Below are 22382 nucleotides of genomic sequence, written 5' to 3'. Positions count from 1 at the left end.
CAAAGGCGGTTTAGCTTATTCTTCCATGAGAGGCTCCCCTCCACACTCACCGCAAACCGAAACATCCATCAACAGTGACCCAACACATGATTCGTGATATGACAACATCTTATAATCCTGCACTCTTCGCTGCTGATGAACACTCACATTTCCAATATTCTGATGTGAGATGTTGAAATGGTTCCAGCAGAAAAGGGAGGTCAACCAAATAATCTGTCCTACTCAAATCCCTCTAGTGCAGGCGGTGAAACGGAGGAATGAGCTTCTGATGGAGGAGATGAGACGAAATAGTCAGACGTGGTCGTGGAGTGAAAGTGAGGTGCATTACTTGAAGGGGCTTGTGAATTCGAAAGAGATTATAAAAACACACAAGAGTCATTTCAGTGATGAACGGGAGGATATATTTTGAGCTCGTACATGCTCAAGCCTGTTTAACAAATGCCGTAATATTTCCTTTAATCATTACGGTTAATCGCTATTGCACAACCAAATTAATTTCAAAGCTTATATCAAATGACAGGAATTTCACAGTCAGATCAAATGGTAAGAGGAACCATTTGTAGCTCAGTTATTTTAAAAAATACAAATCAGGTGATAACCTGGGGCTGAAAATATGCGAAATACACTTGAGTGCTGGGCAATAAAACCTCTATTTCTAACTAACTCTCAAAATATGACAAAATATAATAACTAACTGTAAACTGAAATTTCTGTGCTGTACTAAGAAGAATCAAATTACTATAAAGGAATAAAATGAATCCATTTCTACCAGCAAATTGTGCGTCAACAGGAAACGGAAGTCAACCCCTTCCCAATGTAAACAAGTACACAGTAAAGAATGGAGGAGAACAGGAAGACTGCTGAGTGTTGGGTGATGGCTGATTAAGAAAGAGGGGCGAGGTACAATTGAGGATATGGACGTGGCAGAAGTGCAGTCATGATGCAGCAAAATATGAAGTAAGACTGAAGAACCTACTTAATGTTTACTAATGTAACTGTATTTTATATACAGAGATAGTCATAGGTATTGTTTTAAACTATGAACCTAACTGTCATTTTTTTAAAGATAAACAAGCATTACATGGAGACACACTCACACATTTAATGTCACGACTCACATAAGCTCCCTGCAAACTTCTTCTTTCACAATACTGCGATTCTGACCTTATTATTCTTTGTCAATGTCATAATATGTAAGACTGCCAGTTACATTAATTCAGTCACAGCAGCAATCCTTCGCCATAGGTTACCTTACATGAAAATGATTTCAATGAGCTCTACAGAGTGAGGTACACAGATTTTAAACAGAAAAAGAGAGGACTCAGTATTGAACAGATAGCAGTAAGTTGAGGTATCAGTGTAGCTGCCATCAAAGTTAGTCATACAATTTAAATTAATTTAATTATTTGAGTTAAAAATTAGAATAATTTATGTTTGGATACAAATATTTATTTTGTTTATTAACATGAGTTAACATATAAGTTAGAATATACACATAAAAACATATGTTAAAAGGAGTGTGTTATATTTGATAGCGGAAGAAATGTTCTTTGGGTTGTTTTTGTTTGTTGTTTGTTAAAGGTTCAGTTCAACAGAGGATGTCATTAAAAGTTACTTGCTGTATTATGTGCACGTGCATGAAGCTTAGTGATGACTTATAAAGCTGGAGGTTCATTTTCTTACCCCTTGAGTTAACGTGGCTAATGAGGTATTCAGGTCTATTTGTATTTCTATATGTTTGTAATTATTTGAGTTCACCTGATAACTGCATGTTATCTCACCTATGTTTAATGCTAAATTATTATTCCCTTTGAGAATGTATACCTCATATGTAAATGTATGATTTTGTATTTTATTTATCTAGTTCTCACGGCATGTTGATCGCATGGATGCAATAAATGCGTGTAACCTGAAGAACGCCTTGTGTTTGTTGCTTAACTGGAGGGAGTAGTAATCAGAATCTGTACTGGGTAAGAAAAGGTGGACTGGTCCCTGTACACAACCAAACCACAGAACTAGCAAATTATGCATTACTACCTGTTTCACATGTACTTTGGCTTGTTAGTCTAGCTTCTGTCATGAAAAATATTCACAAAAACATCCAACCAACATCCAGCCCGATGGAGGAGTCCGCCACTCTACATTTGTCAAAGCGGGAGTGGAAAGAAAAGTGGTGACAATTATGCATGCAGTGACCATGGAATAACACTGGTTCAATGATCACAGCTCACTACAACCCCCTTCTTTTACCTGACTCACGCACTCCATATAGAACAACTTGTTATTCAAAAGCCACTTTATGAACGTTTTATCCAAATGGCACCAAGTACTCATTGTGTGTTGATTGCCAACACTGGGAATAATAAACAAATAGTAATGATTCAACTGAAACATTATTCTTAAAGGTTTGACTCATTATTGTTAAATTAGAAGACACTGCTGGGTTCATTTTCTCTCCACAGTGCCTACCTTTCTTACACTTTGAGATAAACATGATAATGAGAGACAGAGAAAAAGAGGGAGGCGGAGAGAGAGATATTTTAATAGCTGGATTTCTAAGAATATCTTCAGAAGGGCAACCTGCCAAGCGTTTGTTTTAAACACTGGCTGGCAGTCATTTTTACACTACATTAAATATGATCATTCCCTGGAAGCAGCTTGATGAACAAATAATTTCTTTTGTTGCTCTGTTTATTTCAAAACAGATTTGGTACAACATGGAGAAAACAACACATAGATAGAAATTACCAATGGAGTCAAACATGTGTCCATTATGCCATTTGCACCATGACATGGGATTAATAAGGAAGAGGCAAAGATCCAAAGCAAGGAAACAGAAAGCAGATACATATTTCAGACCTACTTCATCCAAACAGAGGAGAGTGGTTTCAGGAAGATCTCTTCCAGCCATGCTGCTCCAACCTTTCTAATTTACTTGTTGACAGAGTGATGTTTGCTGAAATTACAGGTATTTGAGCATTTAGGGACACACCTTTTCAACTTTTTCTGTCCTGATGCTGATTCTGATACCTCAACTTGCTGGGATGATTTGTTGGGGTAACATCAGGGATTGGCCATGACTGAATACATGTAATGAGTTATTCACATTGATAAAGAAACTGTATTTAATATGCATCCCTCACACCTTGTCTATTATCTGATCTTCTTAATAAAAGGGCAGTATCGGTACATGTGCTCGTACCGCAAAATGCCAGTTTTCTCCAAAATATGCCTCTTATATAATACAATTGAAGGTTACTCCTGAACAAGAGCTGAAATTGGCCCAGTTTAAAAAAAAAAGTAGAGCTGCAATGATTAGTCTATTAATTTATTAGTCAGCAGAAAAGTAATCATCAACTATTCTGATAATCGTTTCATTATTTGAGCAATCTGAAATGTGAATATTTTATGGTTTTTTTGGCCCTTCGTGATCAACAGTTTTGATCATTTTGCGACATTTAATAGGCCAAACAATCAATTGATTAATCCAAAAAATGATCGACAGCCCTACTGGATAGATTAAACTTCATCTTCAACTTTATTGCAAAGGAATGAATGTTGAAGTCAAGAAGAGTTCTGGGGATTTCTTTGTGTATGTCATCCTCTTTATACTGTACTGCAGTAATAATGACAGTACTCTAGACAATCCCATGTTGAGGAGTTCTTTTAAAACAATGAGTAAGGAGGAGGAGGCGGATGAATGTAATCCACAGGAACACTTTTATCACACATGGCTCACTTATGTTTCAGCAAACTCATACATTTGGGTGACACTTCCCCTCGTGGTCAAAATACAGCTTCTTACTTTGATTCAAGGAAAATTTTGGCAAAACATTACAAATGGTGGTGTACTGTATAACAGGCGTTTTTAATCCTGCACTAAATCTAACTTCAGTTGCAGTGTGGCTGCTATTGTCAACAAAAGGAAAAGGTTTGTCAGGAAATGATCCTCATTAGACAGAATCTAGGCTTCAGGGCAATCTCTCTCCAGTTTTCCAGGACAACCTTGACCAACTAAAAGTCGTCTGCTTCTGGAATGAGATGTTCAAAATTAAAACGATACTAGAAAATGATTTATTGACTGCATGGCTTTCTACTTGAGAAAATCTTTATGTGCTGTCTGTCTGGAATGAGATATCCTGTATTAACAAAAGTAATGCTAGAGAATATATGTCTTTTGTTAGAGAGATGACAATTTGAATGCATGGAAAGTAGATATTTGTTCACAAAGAAAACAAAGAATTCCCTTGTTTGATACAGCAACGCCTATGGTTTTAGTTTGCATAGTAGCAGAAGATTGGCTCTGGTGTAACATGTTAAAAATAGCAGCTGGATCAGGGAGGTGAAAAAGGAAAGAGATAAACATTAGTGAGGAATTCCACTTCGCCTTGTTGGAAGGAGTGAAAAGAAGATTTCAACATGAAGGACCCACCTTTGATTAGTTACTTTAATTTAAAAGATACCCGATGACACACACACATAGTTTTGTTCACAACCTTGAAGCTAACAAACATGTTGATTGCAATCCCTGCCTCATAAAACTAATTATTTTTTATTGTTCTGAACCTATTACAAGTTTTGCCTTTCATTGGTACATTTCCCATTTTTACAGCTCATTACCATCACCAACTGATAATATGCAATACCTTCTGCGGTTGACCGAACATACACCCCGGGTTCATGCATGTACTAGAAAGAATACAGAACAATACAATGCAGGGATCTGCTCGTTCAAACATTGCTGCAAAGCACTGCTAGTTTTTTCCACAGGCTAACTCTGAATATGCCACTGATGCCCTAACTCAACCGTATTGGTCTTAAATGTACCATTAAACATTTCTTATAATGACAGACTAACCTGAAGAGTTCAGTTTAGAACCTGCTCAATGTGTAAAGTGCCTTGAGATAACTCTGTTGTGATTTAGCGCTATACAAATAAAGATTGATTGATTGATTGATTGAGACTAGTAAGACAAAGGAGAACAAACAAATAATAACAGGGTCAGATTAAGGTCATATTTTACTAGTAGCTCCTCAATGTGAGAGAAATAATCTGCTGATGTAAGAAACTGGAACAATATGGTAAAAGTTCATGTAACGCCAAGAGACTGTCTGAGGTGTTTTGATATCCTCCTTGTTTCATGAGGCCTAATTGGCTATGAACAGCATTCTTTCTGACTTCCATGGCAAACAAAAAGCATAAAATCTCCAACACCTCAGCTAAACATCTTTTAAAGGGAAAGGCTGAATGGTGGGATCAGGAAACTGTCTGCAGCACAGTTGCTCCACTCCAATGGGCTTCTTGTGGTTTATACTTCCTGTGTCACTGCAGCTTCCTCTGTAAAATCCCAAAATTCTCTCCAACAAAGGCTGATGTTGAAAGCGACTAAATAAAGCAGTCAGTGCAAACGCCAGTACTTCCTGACAGACAGTGTGATTTGGTATTTCCACCCCTATGTGGAAGTAATCACACAAAAATAGAATAAATGCATTACGAAATGGCAAACTAGGATGTGGTGTGCATAGTGTGCACCAGGATATAGTATACTGTGTTTGTGTATATATTGTAGTGTATACTGAATGAGCACCAGTAAAGTAAACCAACCAACACAAAGAGCTATCGCTATTTTATTTGATGTTTCAAATATGAAAACAGTTGCCCTGGGACATCGAAACTACCTGCTGAACCTTGATGCAGGTATAATTCAATGAAACATCTGTGATGTAAGATGCCAAATTGATAACCCCAATGATGTACCAGTATGAACACACTCGACCTTTTAACATTTACTTTTGGTGGCTTGTGACCAGGTGCTGCCTGTCTGATGGCCCTGTGGATGCGTGATGGCATGCCCTGATGTCTAGACAGTCACTGTTTTATGGGTTAGTGCATCATTCTTTTGACATCTAAAAAACTCCAGTGTATATGTTGGACGTGGATTATGGCAGGATGAGTAACATCATACCTTGTGATTTAGAATGAAATGCTGGCCATCTACTCTTTCATATACTTTAATACATTGTTAATATAAAATAAATAGTACAAATCCCAAATATTTGTTGTTTCATCACCTAACATGTGAGGATTTATTGCTTTGCAGTTCCATATTACTGTTAAGTCAATAAGAACCACTGGTGTGGACAGATTTCTTCTTAAGAGACACATACAAGTGATTTAAGAAAATCAGTAGTATTCATCTATTAGAATTTCCAGTGTTGTACCAAACACGTTTACAAGCGGTATAGACCTGTCATCAAGCTATGAACAGATAGTTTGCCTTTCTTGGTAGACTTGATTATAATGTCCTAATCTGAATTTATTCAGCCATTCAGTTCAGGCAGTTAAGAGTGCTTTGATTAATCCGACTTGGATCTCTCAAGCAAACCTCACAGAAAAATATAAGAGTTTTAGGATTAGGAGGTTTTACATTGTGCTTTACCAAGTTCTTCACTGGTTACTACCATAAAGAACTTGGAAATGATTGGAGACTGCCATTTATAGGTAAAGGTCATGAGACAGCAAATGTGATTACCTTCAGATGTGTAAACCGTGAAACTCAATTTTCAGTTGAGATCTGAAAATATCTACTTGACATTTATCATGTTTAAAATGTAATATTTTCTCAAATATTGGGAGGGGGGGATTCCAGTAAGTTTTGTTCCTCTTCCAGAAATGATGAGGAATAAAAAATACTTTGTATTCCCTGTTTTGTAAGGAAATCTAAAAATGCCTAATCTGTGGTTCTGGCAGTTTATCAAATGTCTGGGTGTGGATTACATGGCCTTCAACTAACCTTCACGCCCAAATAAATTCACTGATTAAAAATATGCAGTCCTCCAATTTCCACAATCTTTTCTCATCCTCCACATCCTCCACATCCTCCTCCTCATGAAGCAAAGCCTGGTACATCCAGACATTACAATCAAAGCAAGACAACATTGCTCAAATGGAGGCGCTTTTACAGCAATCAAAACTTGCTTGTATTTGTATATAAATAAATATGCTGAAAGAAGACATTGTGTGAAGACAGCATTGAAATGGAAAAAGCAAATATTCATTTCAACTAGCAAGTAACTTATATATGAGGACGAATTCACATAGGCTGCGTTCACAATGCAGGCAAATCTGATTCAAATCTGATTCCTTCTCAAATCCGATTTTTAGGCCTGACTGTCCACACTGTTTTTAGCAAGTGTCCAAATCGGATTTGGCTCTTTTCTGACAGGTTGCTGTGGCAACGTCGTCGGAGCAGAGGCGTCATCTAGCGTGTATTGTGTGATGTCATATAATTGCGACAGCAACAGCAAACCCTCGAGCTTCAATTGAACGGAGCCATCTCCCCAAAGATTAAGAATTTGATGAGTTTATGTCAGCAATATAATTTTACACATTTATTCTAGTGCCCATGCATGGGTTAAACAACAGTGTGACCACTCTGCCCAGCTTTTCCTCTCTTTCTACTTGATGTTTTCAGGTTATGATTGCAGGTAAAAAGGTGCAACATAAATCATTTGTGTTTCATGACCAAGCATAAATCAAGCTTTAGCTTTAAATTATTAACATTTCAATAAAAACATATATTCAAAACACCATGAGTGATGCTGTGAATAATTGTATGATGAATATTTAAAAGAATCCAGTTAAGTTATAATTATTTACATTTTATGGTCAAAGCAGTGCTGTCAATTTTTTTAAAAATGCTTTTTTTTTTTGTTAAACTTGTTCAATTAGCTACTACCACTACCATTATACCAGTTAGGCAACAGTATACAGTCATCAGACAAATGTTACATGATTTCAGATTTACAATGTTCATTGTGCATTAAATGTTGTCCAGTTAGATATTGATATCATTAAGAATCTTTTTATTGCTATTTGAAAGAATCAAATTCATTTGATAATAGCAGAGTGTCCTTGTTGTCACTGAATTAAATCAGAATAACGTGTTTACACATGACAAAAAGAAAAATGTGCCACTCAGTTACTTTGACACCAAATACTGTTTTAGCAGGTGACGTTACAGTAATGTCATGGCATTATGGAAGTTTTGGTCTTGCTGAGAAAAGCAAACCACTGAAACCTTGCAGTGTAAAAAGAGATGTGTAGTTGTAGACGCAGGGCAGAAATTTAAACAAATATTAAAGAAACAACAGCTACGAGAGGTAGACAGCTCTGACTGTGTGTCTGAAATAGTTAGAAGAAAGAGCTCCCATCTAGTCTGAAGTTAAACTCCTCTGTTTTTGTTTGTTTTTCTTTGGTTTAGAAAAAAAGATCTAGTCAGACATCCACACCAAGCTGAATATTTGCAAGAAAGAAAAATACTGTGTTACATTTTATTGTGCAGCATTTACTTATGAGCTTCACCTCTGATGTGCAGCCTGTACTCCCTACAGGTTGCATGCCAGGCTCTGGCAACAGATGAGTTGCTGATGCAGAGTTTGAAAGCAGGTCAAGGGTAGAGAAACCATCTAAGGGTCGCCAGTCATATTTGCCCAAGGGCCAGTTTTTTTCAGAACTGTTCACTGGGAGACCAACAGTGAAGACACAGGCCTGTACATTTTTATGTGCATCCCCCAACATCATGTTTCTCTTATTTCATAGCCTCACATGTAGTATACAGCAAGGCACAGTAATATTTTCACAGATTTTATTTGTATTTATCTTCACAACATTTCTAAAAACATGCCACAAAGTTTTGTGATAGCCCAATAAGAGATCATTTAAGATTTCTTGGAGGTCTAAACATTTTGGTTGCCAGATTTGCCCTATAACCATCTATCTGAGGACATCAGAGGAGAAGATTGGATTATAATGTGGCTATCCGTTTGCACATAAAGCCTAGAGACATGCACACATCTGCCAATAATATGCATGATAATATTATAACAGACTAAATTACCTAACAACTATAGGCTAGGGGGACACAGGCGATCCCTTAAGAGGAGTATAATCATGAAGTATATCCCATGACTAATGCAGACAAACGTACTACAGGCCAGGCTAAACATAGAGCATTTGCTTACAAGCAGGGAGGGAAAAAGTCCTAAATGGTAACCATTGTGTCAGTATTCAGCAAAAGTCCTGTTAGACAAATCAGCCTTTGTCTGAGGTGAAAAATTGTTGGATGCCATCACCACCGTCACGTCCTATCCATAAAATAATAAAGTTAACAGGAGAAATATCTGACCTGTACTGGTCCTCTATGAATCCTGCTCCATATAGTGGACTAAGCTTTGAACAATAAAATACTATCAAAATACTAGAAAAGTAAATTATCACTTTAAACTTCTTTACGTCTAGTGTCCTTAGAGAGGCCATCGAGAGCAAGTTGTGTCAACTCACCATGACCAAGTGTATATAAGCGTAATAGTCCTCTGCACTGCTAGAGGCTCAGTGCACACGGTCTTGTGTGCAAATGAATGCACAGTAATAACACCACTGGCCCTCGACCTAAATGCATGTTGGAAAGATGTGTTGAACACATGAAACTGTATTAATCAGTCAAGAATAATTATTCAAGAAAGCTGAACACTCAGATTATCTTCAGATCAACTTTTAAAAACCTTTCTTTCAGTGGATTTTGTCTCCCGATTGGGGGCAGGGAGGTCTTTTAATGGCCAGTATGAAAAAGAGGAATGACAAGAAACCAACAAGAAAAACCTGTTTCAGTGTTCATATGGGCCCCTCACTGTTGTTTTAAGACAGACTTGAAAAACAGTGAACCTATCCTTTAAGACTGGACTGGGAAAAAGTACAGGATAAATCTCTTGTGGCACTCATAAAGATAATGATTATTGAAATATAATGCAATGTAATTGGAAGTAGTCCAACAAACCTCCAAGCAAGATGCATTTTCATACAATGTGCTAGAATTTAGACATCATGCATTTAAACCTGTTGCGATGTGTTCAGAACAAACATAAAGCACATGGCACAATTACATGCAAGGTCAATGCAAAGACACGAATAGACATAAAAACTTGAACCAAGCGAGGCAAATAAGTGTGACACGAGTTGAAAATGTTTCAACGGGGCTCTATGAATGTACTTCATAAACATACAGAGAGGAGAGAGGAAGAGGAGAGACTAGGGGGAAATAACAAAGCATCAGAGTTCCTGGTGAGTTCTGAGTCGAGTCAAAGGCTGAACTGAACACAAACAGACACACCACCTCTGTGCCTGCCGTTACTTGTTAGCTTACAGCTAATGTACAGTAATGTATTCTGGCTGTTTGGGGTGAATAAACACAAATAATCCCGAAAGTCAAACTCGTGCAAGTAAAATGAGGCAAAAACTCTGCTTTGCGTTTGATCTGAACACGCCGTGAGAAGCTTCAGTGATCTCACTTAACAATTACATTGTGTTTTCGCTTAATAATCTACACCACAGGCATTATAGTGAGCCGACACCTTGAGGCTTCAACATACCATTTATTTTACGAAAGGAGCAGCATTTCATGCCATGTTTTAATATTCACACCTTTTCAGCAGCCAACATTGAAACCTGGCTGGCAGGCAGGAAAGCAGAATTAGCATATCATTACACCCCCTGCTGAGAAGAGACGATAGCAGGCCGGGAGGTTAATACTGCTTCCTGTTTAGCCAAAAGCTCTGCTATAGTGTTCCAACATGTCAATTTAAGCACCATGCCAGCGTATTAGCATAGCAGTAGTTCTTTGCTTGGTGTGCGCGTGTGTGTGTGTGTGTAACCAGTGTGAGTTAGTCTTTGGGAATTGTTGTGCATTTCCACAGCTCATTAGTTGTGTCTCATGTCCAGACATTGCTCATCGTCTTTACTTCAACAATGGCATTGACCTAAGGTCAAATGGTTGAAGTTATGCAGTCCAGTTCTAAGAATACTATGGAATAAGTTCATGCTATATACTTGTCCCTATACAAATAAACATTCAAATAAAATAAATAAAATACTATTATGTTTGGTAGTAATTATAAAGACAAGAATCTTGGGTTTATAGTAAACATTGAGCAACAAACAGGAAACGAAACAGAAAATCTTTGGTGTTTATAGTCAGCGGTTTAGTAAAACTTGCAGGTCTGCATGCCCGATGACTCTGGAGTAAACCTCAGATAAGCTGGAGCTCTCCACAGCTCTGGGACAGACCATGGAATCAGTGGAAAGTTACTGGGAAAAATGAATTCTGCAAGGCTCTGATTTCCCTGTTGCCACTGCCACCCCGACTTGAGTGGGCAGCTCAAAAATGAATGGGAGGGGGGAAGGGAGATCATCCAAAAGTCCACTGAGTTGTAGTGTGTGTGTGTGTGTGTGTGTGTGTGTGTGTGTGTGTGTGTGTGTGTGTGTGTGTGTGTGTGTGTGTATGTGTGTGTGTGTGTGTGTGTATGTTTGTGCCAAAACAAAAACCAATTGGGGCTGAGGCAGAGAAAAATATTTGGTTTCTCATTCTTGAGTAGAATATGAACACTAGTGTGAAATGTTCTCTAAACACACTAAACAGAAGATGGAAAATCAGAATCCCCTCATAAAGACCCTAAAAAGTCAAACTGTAAATCAAAAAAAAAAAGTTTGTTTTTCTAATTCGGGTGAACTGAACCTAACTACTCTAATAGTACAATATTAGTCCACATACACAAGAGAGCAGTTTCTAATTGCCCCTCTGGCTGAGTCTGGGGCGCAGTTTAATTATCATCCTGTTGATCTTTGAGTCTATCACCAGCCGTTCCTGTTCCCAGCGCTGTCCACCATAACCAGTAGCATTTAGCTGAAATGCCTTTGTGGGCTGGCACTGTTTATAGAAGAAACAGTAAGGGGAGATATGTAGGCCAAGAAGTGGACTATATTAGGGCCCTGATTCCTAAAAGCAGGCAGCGTCAGACCCAGATAAATCATTTGTGACTAGTTAATCCTTCACTAAACACTCTTAAACTTGAAGTTGAAAGATTGAAATATTGGAAGAAAGATTTTTGCTCACCAAAGAAATATGACTTTTTCGCTTTATTTGAAAGAGGAATACCAAGCCGCACAGATATAAAACTACCTTAACAACAGAAGTTGAAGTCTTTCTCCAAGTTTGGTCCCCTGTGAATAATTAACAATAACTCTGAAAGCTTTAAATAACAACTTTCAAGTAAACAATGGATGTGAACTTATCTATTCTGTGCTCTCTCTATGTAACACTTTATGCATGACTTCGAAAAGCAACGTGTGTGTGGGGTAGAAAATTTTATCTATTCCTCTGTTTACCAGCTGTACACACAAACCAATTAGTGTACAAATAAGTGCAGAAAATTCAAGCAAATTAATAATTAAAATCGTGCTCACTGGGCTGAAACGTGTACAAACACTACAAACACTACAAACACGCTAATAGATTATTCTGTGCTGTGTCAAAATTCTGTGACAGCAAGTAGAGAATAACCCTTACACTACAACCGTTGTCAACATGTCTGACTGCATCCCTTCCACTAAGATGTCTTGAGGAAGTTAAGCACTTAATTACCAAATGTGGCGTGTTTTTATAACCACTGTGCCCATAAGAAGATAAGAAACAAACACAATGTTATTGTGTTATTTTTGTTGAATTAGAAACAACACCGCCCAGTTTCAAATCCCCAACTTACTTATCTCGAGCTTTCACACACAATTGACACACATCTCTTCTAAACATTGCTGAATCCTAAGGCCATCTGCATGTTTGTCAGCACACAGTAAGTGAGGGCGGTATGGTGGGTGCATTATCTGATCTGCTCCGGGGCTAAATACTGACACATTATACAGGTAAGCGGCAAACAGACTGTCCCTGATCCAATCGAGGCTGTTTAGAACCAGTTAAAGGTAAGTGCATGCTGGTTAGCCAAACCTGTGTGCACACCCAGAAGATGCTAATTGTGTTAGTTTCACTGCTACAACTGTAGAAGTGTAATTATCATCACAATGTGTAAGTGCAAGGGCAGTATCAAATTAAAAAGTGCACCCACTCCAAGTAATAAAACATGTTAAAACAGATAATATTCCCATCCAGGGCAAAATTGGACCTGACAAAGAAATTGCCACAACTATAAACAAGTTATGGCCATAATGGTGTAATGGCAACAAAAACGTCCTCTTTTGTGTAGGGAAATAACAAGGTCAATTATGGACACGCTGTGCATTGAAGGTCATGTTGTTGAAAAGAAAAATAATAAGAATAATAATAATCCCACACTTAAAGGGTATAAAAACCGTGTCAGGTTGTGCTTGTTTTCGAACAACAGCCCTCAAGTGCTCCAAACTAAATTCAGCCACGGTGGAGAAAGGAGGAAGAAAGGTGTGACTGTGGAATTGGGCTGATGCAACAGATAACGCTGAGAAGCAGATAGAGTTTCATTCATGTGTCAGATTAGAGGGCTCTTTGTTACTGTCAGAGAGGGTAAAGCATGCCTGGAGAGAGGACAAGGATCGCCCTCACTCCCCTGGCACTTGTGTTAGACTGTGTGCAGAGAGAAAGAGAGACTGAGTGTGTGTGCATATATGTGTGTGTATGTGTGTGTTTGCCATTTGTTGTATTCTTGAATTCATCATACGCACACAGACAGGGTTAGCAATAAGAAAGAGATGCACTTTTCTATTTCAATTCCCAAGCCTGTAATTATTATTGATTTCATATTGCCATTTTAAAACTACTACATTCACATCACTCACTACTCATGTTTTCTCACTACATGCATTTTTGATGGAGGATTATGCAAGAAAATACTGGCGTAAAGCTTTAAAAGGTCAGTTTAACCAAATCTCTAGCAGTAACTGTAAGTGGGAAAACATGATTTTTTAAGGTCTGCAAAAATACACAAATGATTGCTTTATACTTTATACCACCCCTAGTTAGTAGAAGCCAAAAGAAGTCTACATCTGATACTAGTGTTGTACTGAAAGAAAGCTACTCAAATCAGGACTTTAAAACCACAACTACCGTGCATGACTCTTCCCTGCAGTGGTGAGCAAGAAAAAAAACATTATGTAGACTATTTAAAGAACCACCAGAGAAGATGCAGTTTAGAACAATTAATTTCACTCATGACAACCTATCTCAAAAGAAGATCCTCTGTGTCAACATCAGTACTAGAGATGATGAAGTACACACCATCAAACAGATAATGTGCATGTTCAGACGCACAAGAGACAGAGAGTGGCACCTTAAAATGATACTGAACAAATATAAAAACAGAATTCTTTATCTCTCTGGCACAAATAAAAGGGATAGAAAGCTGTTTTCTGTGGCCACCCCATACAAAGGAAAGTAGATACAGGCACATCACATGAAATATTAAAAAGATCTGAAACGTAAGAGGGCTCTTAAGCTATAGTTACGGCCTAATATAGGTTTAATAAATTGTATTCAGGCAGGAAGTTTATGTGCAAAGTATAAAATCAGCTTAGCAGAGATGCTAAGTAGATTGAGAGGAAAGAGAGCAGCTGAGGAAAATACTACTACATCAAATTGAATCATTCTATGAGTTATTACAGATAAGCTCCAAAAAATCTTTAGACTGCAGTTTTACATATAGTCCTGTGTTATAGCATGACATCGGTGTTTGAGGCACTGGAGCATATGTTCATAGATTTTCAGTCCTCCAGATGGTCATTTCATATATCAAATAAAATATACAACACATGACACTAAGTTAAACTTCCACCTGCCCTTTGTTGTTACAGACCAACTGTCTTTGGTGCTGTATACAGTACACATAAGAATTAGGTCAACAACTACTATATATCTTTATTGATTAATCTAGTGATTATTTTCTCAATTCACCAATAAGTCATTAGGTCTAAAGAAGGTCAGAACATTTTCTCAAAGACCACAATGGCTCAACAAATCAATTTAAGAACTAGCCGGTGCAGATCTCATTAAAATGAATGTAATACTTCAAATTGCAGGAATAAACTTTGACATGGACACAACCAGGTGGCCAAATACTGTGCCTCTGGTTCCCATTACTGTCCACAAAGCTTGCAGTCAGCTCCATGACCTTGTCTTCAAATAAAGCCAAAGTTACATTCCACACCACTAACTCGCCCATCTCTAGTGTCACCTAACTGGCTCAGGACATCACTCCTGTACAGAGCTTTATATCACTCAATAGTTCCCAGAGTCCTTAAAGATCCTCTGCTGCTCTGCTCAGTGGAAGATAAGACTGCAGTGGACCAGGTATTGTCAGCAATATCAGCATCAGCATATACACACACATATCAACCTTCATTATTTTATAACACTATTCAGCACATGTGTGACACAATGAGAACAGAAGCAAAGCTCAGTTGAAAAAATGGTCCAGTCTGTTAAGAATACCATTATGTTCCCACAGGGGTAGAATTTCATAGATACAGAATTTTAATAAGGACACTTTTGCACTTCTTTTTGTTTCCTCTCTGAATAATTTTGTTTTAACAGTGATAATGTCCTTTAAAAAAACAATTTACTAATTTTTCACAGAAATCCTCCTCCCTGTCTCATCTATTATTATCCTATGTAAGGGTGTGTTATCATGTATATACTTTTAATAAAAATGTGCTTTCACTATCAACTGTCATACTCTGTAAACATGCTGAGCTTATGCTAACTCTTTTCCCACTAACGTCACCTAAACTGAAAGTGATATCAGAGTAGGCAGAAACGTCAGTCAGTAGTCTTTGTTGCAGACAATCCTGCTGAGAATTAGCAGCTCACTTTGCAGCTCTTTGCAGCTTTAGGCATATTGTCTTGGTTTGGCAAACCAAGACAGCAACAAAAAATAAAAATAACGCTGTTTCCTGTTAAATGTGGGAAGCCACTTCCAGCATAGGAGCTCACAAACTGACTGTATTGTACTCTTGCCTTAAAAAAAAGGTGAAGAAACGACTAACTATGGAAGGAAGTAAAACATTTACTAACCAAGGAAACACAGATGTTTTCCTGAAGCGTTGGCAGACCAAACTGGGGCTAAAACACCAGTGACCTTTGGACATTGGATCAGAAAGAGGTAACTAGAAAGACGTCCTGAATCGTCTCTCTTGCTTGCTAGATGTCAAATTTCATTCACTAGACTCTTTGCGCAACACAATAAGCTTATAATCACTTTGTGTGATCTTATGGGCTGGGAGATTCAGCCTGTTGTTGTATCTAAACCACTATGGTTTTGGTTTTATTGGTCACACAAGCTAAACAGTGAGCTGACAGTGATAGAAAGCTGTGCAGAGCAAGAAGTAGGGCAGTGATTCTCAATGGAATTGGAAGTAGCCTTTTCACATTATTATTAGTCCTTTGATTGAGATTTAGTGTGTTACTATCAAAAATATTGCTGCTTTCAAATCTGCAAGAAATGGATTTAAAGAGGATTTGTACTGCCAAATCTGTGCAGCCTCACACAGTGTTTATGTTTTGAACAATAGAGGTTTCAATCAATAACACAGGTGTTTTAAATCGTGGACCAATAACAATAAAAACGGGGGAACGTAATCCCACCTTAACCCGTACAACAAAACTCCAGAGAGTGCGTCTAAACAGGCAACACTAAGAGAAAACAACTGTGATTAGACTTGTAGTGTCTTCAATCATAAAATCGAAACTTGCTACACATTGAAGGTGGCAAAGGGAGGTTGTGTGCGGTTGTGTCTTGTTTTATGCTGGTTTTTGGATGCATGAAAAAACAAATGACATAAATAAACATGGTGTGAAACGTGTCTCTTCCAGTGCAATGGCTCTGCTTTGAACAGACTTTGTGATTGTTGACCAAGACAGAGACAGGTGCCATCTCACCAACTATGAGAAAGCAAACAACATTTCTTAGTTGCTAAATATGAGTCTCCAACTACAGTAAATATGTGGCTGTGTGTTTAGATACTTCACCACACAGATAGATTTTAATTAAAAACATTGTGGAAGGCAGTTTAAATATTGACTCTCTGCTTAAAAAGGGTTCAACTGCTCCTTTTTTGGTTTATTCAATTGTACCTTCACTTTTATGTGAAACATAAAAGTACACTTAACAGATACCCAGCTAGTGTGGACCACTGAGAGAGACAAGTGTGAAACCGTCATTGTAGTGTTAGTTACAGCTCTTCTGACAAAGAATATGAGATGCACTTTAGTGCTTTCCTGACTTCAGGCAAAAACTAAGCCGGCATAATGAGCCGTTTTTTTCTAAAACCAGAGAATCCTGGTGTTCATAAGCCCAGCTCTTATGTCACGAGTCATCACAAGCGCTGTTTTAGGTCACACTAGAATTTTTTAAGACAATTCTCTCGAGAAAACTACGTTGCATTTAATCAAATACAGTGAGGAGCTCATATAGTGAGAGGCTGCAAATGAGACACTACAGAAGAGAAGACTCTGGCCTCTGTGGGAAATCAGGCTATCTCCCAACTGGAGGCTGAGTGGAGGATGTGGAGGGCATGAGAGAAAACGTGTGGAGGGTGAGGGGCAGTGGGTGTCACGATTCTCTAAATCCACAATTCGATTTTCAAAAGGTCACGATTTTCAAATTAAACTTTTTTTTTCAGCTCTGACATCTATGCCATGCTGATTTGTAAGAAACAACACATCACTGATTTTATGCTCTGATAACAGTCATTTACATTTTCTACTTCTTCTTTACAAAGATAGTCTATGAGGTCAAAGTTTTTTGCGCTGAAACTGCACAAAAATCCCCACAAATATTTCAATTTACATGTCAAACTTAAGATGTAGAACAAAAATGATGATATAGTAGCTAGCTATGATCTACAAGCTTTCTTGTTGCACCCAGAGGTCAGCCTGCTGGTTGGATGATAGAATAGATCTGTGTCTTGCAGTGCTACAGCTACTACAGTTCATTTGCCGCCTCTGTGAGGGGCTGGTGTTGGAGCAAACTTTGTTACTACATGGGTGGAGGATGTGCTTCCCTTTCTAAAAAGGACTCTTTTGTGTTGCCACAGTGACAAAGCAGTTTTGCAGGTTCCACCTCCACCTCTCCTCCCTGTCTTTTCCTCCCACCTAACCAGTCGGGCTCCTGTTGAGCACGCTCTCCTTCACACTAAACTTCCTTGTTCATTTCATTCATTCTCATGCAGGTGTCGCAAAGTCATTTTTATAACTCTGGCAGCCAAAGGACTATCAATGCTACAGTCAGACCAACCTGGATAAAGACTACGGTTGGCCAACAGGTAGTAGACAGATAAGGCACACACTAGCTGACCTGGATATGTCACAAAAAGCACTGGCTGCCATGATGATTCTGACACTGGTCACCATGTCTTACTCAGCTAAACGGATATCTTTGGTAACACCAAGCAATCACATATACTGGAATACTGTAGACAGTAAAGTGGGAAATTGTATAGCACAAATAAAGGGCAATAAAATAGAAATTTCACATTTAAGCTCTTTTGAGGAACCCAAGCCACACTAGCATGTGTTATTTGTTATATAAAGAAGATAATAATGTCACATAAGGGCAACTAGAGAGCAACTAGTAGTTAACCTATAACTAGGGACACAGTTTCCAATGAGTGGCAGCTGATCATTGAGACAATTTAAAACAACTGGCGGTAAAGTATTATTAAATTAAATAAATTGTGTCAAGTGGTGCGAGACCATCAACGCCTTGTTATGCAAATGAGGATGATGTCAGCCTGTTTTTTCCCTAATGTTCAGATGTCACAGTCAGTACTACACAGCGTGTGACAGTGCTATCTATCCAAGGCCTATTTTGAGCTCTTATAATCAGCTTACCAGGTTGAACACCGTCTCCACAATGTCTCGGTTGGAAACTTCCCCAACTTCCACCAGGCCAGCAAGCACGCCAAATTTCATCCTTATCCCCCTGATAGGCACTCCGGGGTTGAGCGCCATGGCGCCTGATCTCCCGTCCTTTCCATCACCTGCTGCCTCCTCGCTAGCCATTGCTACACGGAAGGACGGGACAGGTGGCGTTCACAGGTAAGGCACCTGTTCACCTCCTATGGTGACAGTGCGGCTGATGTCGGGAGGAGAAAAAGAGGAGAGTCTATCTCCCGTCCAGCTGAATTGTTGACAGTCTACAGGGACACAAGCAAAACGTCTCCCTCCCCATCCAAAAACAGTTGAGAAAATAAGCCTCGAAAGTGAGCACAGGAGAGAAAAAAAAGAGAGAGAGAGGCACAAATGTCACCGCTTCTCTCCACAGTGCACTATACTCCTCTCCCCAGGACCGTAACTTGATAGCAGACGGATGGATTAATGCTGCTGAAAGCCGTGTGGAAGTGTGCTGCAGGTATACCGAGGAGGGGAGCAGGTGAAGCGGGGCAGTTCCCTCCTCTTCTCGGTACACGAGGGTACAGTGAGTTTTAATATCCCCCGGTGCAAGCTGTGCAAGTTGCTGTTGTCACCGAGTCCACACACTTGACAGGTAGCGCGCCTGGCAGGAGAAAAACTCACAAACTGGAGAGAGAGAAAGAGGAGGGTAGTGGAGGAGGAGAGGGGGCAAGTCCGTCAGCAGCTCTGTTGGAAGTCGACAAAGGACGGAGGTCTGCTCCGTCCTCCCCGGGAAACTCCACTGACTTGCTTTAAACGTCAACGTTGACCCAGCTGCGCCGCTTTCTCTTCCTGATTTTACCCCGGTAGCTTCAGCTCGTCACCGCCATGACAGTGTAGCCCTTGAGTGAAGCTGAGCATGCGCAGTGGGAGTGTTGGGTGTCTTCGGCTCAGTGGCAGGTGTGTCGCTCAGGTGCCTTTTAGTACGCCTCACTGGCATCCAGGGACAAACATTTGAACTCAGCTACTACGATTTGTGTCCCCTTGTCCTAAGAGAGGCATATAAACAGGGTTGAGAAGGTTACTTCGGAAATGCAATAGGTTACAGATTAATAGTTACCCCATTTAAAATGTAATAGTAATGTAATTATTTCAATTACTTCATCAAAGCAATGTAACGTATTACATTTGATTACTGTTTGATTAGTTTTCTAATTTATCTCACATTTGAACATTTATTCATTAGTTCATGTAGATTATAAAATAAAGATATTTCAAGAAAAATGTCATAAGTCTTGCATGGGCTTAATTGGTTCTGTGACACCATTTAAGCCCAAGTCATGATTTATTTACAAAATAAAAACATAGAATTAATTTCAAAGAATTAAAAACAGCAATATATGTATATATGTATTCAGTAACAATGTTAAAATGAGAAAAAAATTCCCCTCCTGAACAAAATCTGGTCTGACTTCAGATGTAACCCCCTTTGTAATCATCAACATCAACAAGTATTCTGCTGCACTTGAGTAGCCTATAGTTTTGAGGTACCTATCTGTACTTTATGCCTTGTACTTCAGCTCAGTGGTGGAAGAAGCAAAAATACTTTATTAAAAGTAAAAACTGCTGCATTTTACTTGAGTAAAGCTACCTAAATAGCCTGATATCATCCAAATATACTGGAAGTAGGCTACTACATGTAAAAGCACAGAATTTGTATAATAATAATAATGCACTTAATTAATCTGCTCTTTTCATTCATAGTGAATTTGAAAGTGGTACAGCATTAGAAACAAAATAAAATAGTTAAGATGAAAAGCCTACCTGAATAAAAAGGTTTTTAAGTCTGTAGGGTGTGTACTGCCCTCAGATGGTTAGGAAAGCTGTTCCACATGCATGGTGCAGCACAACATAATGCTGAATGGTCATATTATATTTTAAGGATATCATTATATTATTGGATTAGCACTGATGCATTCATATGTAAGCATAATTTTAATGTTTTTAGCTTATTCTGTACTTTTTATTGTTTTGGATAGTATACAATAATGTGTACCTTATATATAACAGTATGGTCACATGTATTGAAGGAAAAATCTATTTGCAAAGTAACCACAGCTCCAGATGTCAGGTAAATATAATGTAGTAAAAAGTATATTACCCTCTGAAATGTATGAAAGTAGCAAAAGAGTACAAGCACAAGAGCCTCACATTCTACTGAACTGAAGTACAGTACTTGAGTGAATTTACTAAATGACTTTCCACCAGTGCCTCTTCTACACTGAGTGAATGAATACTGTTGTAATTGTAATTGTTGCTCCAGTATATTTATAGCTGCAGTTGCTCTGCATATTAATTAATTAGAAGTTAAAATTAGCTCCACTTAAACCAGTTGCACCATTAAAATGCTGCGTATACGTCAATGTGTCAGTAATGTTAATCCAATGATATGATAATATACCTTTGAGAGGGTTCAGTCTGCACCATGAGTACGTCTGATACTTCAAGCACAGTTTGCACTGCATTCTTGTAAAGTTACTTGCAATTGAGTATTTTATCAGGTAATGCTGATATTCCTTCCATACGAAAGGATCAAAATACTCACCAAAATTCAATTAAAATGGTATCTTCTTCTCTTGGAGACTGACACACATACAGTATGTCATAATTTCAGCCATAAAGCAAGTTGCAAACTTAGCATTGACAGTACAAACTTACAAGCATTTGATGATAACTGACTCTGACAAAAAACTATATTCTATATTTTATATTTAGAACTTCAACCATAACAAAGTGACTGTTGACTTCTTATACAGTGTACTGTTGTTTTAACCTCGTGGCATCACTGCAATGAGGAACTTCAGCAAATAATAGTATTGCAGTAGTACACAACTGGACTGTGGTGTTCCGCATGAGTTTCACGTATCACTACATAACAAAAAGCATCTGCAGCAAGAGATGCAGAACAATTTTCACCTCATTGCCTTTAATACTGTACAGTCAGTACAGTACTCATGTAAGCTAATTTCTTCCATACATTTTCAGAGAATATTATGTGCATTTCTTAAAGATAAAATTCACAAAATAGATAAACAAACCAACAAATTAAAAGTTACTATATAACTGACCTGTAATGTGAGTCCCCACAGGAAAACTGTATTAATTTTGCATATTTTTTGTTAGTGGAACATTTTGAACAAAGCCCAAACACAGTTTTATGCTGTGAATGAAAGAAAGGATGGTGAACTGTGTTTAGTACTTTATTTTTCTACAGCACGACAGCACATCGACAGATGTCTGCATCCCAAGGCAATAGAAACCAAACATTAAACCATAGTGACAGCTCTGCGTTGCTTGCCTTTTCAAATCACAACCAATAACCCATGACACATGAGATGTTCACGTAACTGAGTAGAGGTCTTAGTTTCATCTATGTATATTATTGCATGAATCTAACAGTGTTCATACTGTATTATCCATTAGATAATACCCATATTTTTTATTTTAAATATTTGTCTTGTCATTTCTCTGCTCATACTGGTGACTTAATTTTTCCTCTGCAGGATGGTTGAGTGTTGTTGCCACAGAGGCAGCTGTCGTCACTGTTACCACTGACCTCCCAGTAAAGTGTAGCTGAGCCCTCAGGGACCCTGGGAGTCATGGAAGCCAATAGCACCA

The 22382-nt window shown here is 38.3% G+C and overlaps 1 protein-coding gene across 1 annotated transcript in view; it reads right to left on the bottom strand.

Moving 5' to 3' along the window:
- The window catches only part of lrba (LPS responsive beige-like anchor protein), a 185863-nt gene extending 166278 nt beyond the window's left edge, over positions 1–19585 (bottom strand). Inside the window, exon 1 of the mRNA XM_053331271.1 lies at positions 18705–19585. Coding sequence (XP_053187246.1) covers positions 18705–18875 — 171 coding nt within the window. The 5' untranslated portion in view covers positions 18876–19585. The remainder of the gene's footprint in view (positions 1–18704) is intronic.
- Between the last annotated feature and the right edge of the window lie 2797 nt (positions 19586–22382).

Source organism: Scomber japonicus, chromosome 2, assembly GCF_027409825.1.
Source record: "Scomber japonicus isolate fScoJap1 chromosome 2, fScoJap1.pri, whole genome shotgun sequence".
Classification (NCBI taxonomy): Eukaryota; Metazoa; Chordata; class Actinopteri; order Scombriformes; family Scombridae; genus Scomber; species Scomber japonicus.
The sequence above is the reverse complement of the archived record's forward strand: the minus strand, read 5'-3'. Positions and strand labels throughout refer to the sequence as shown.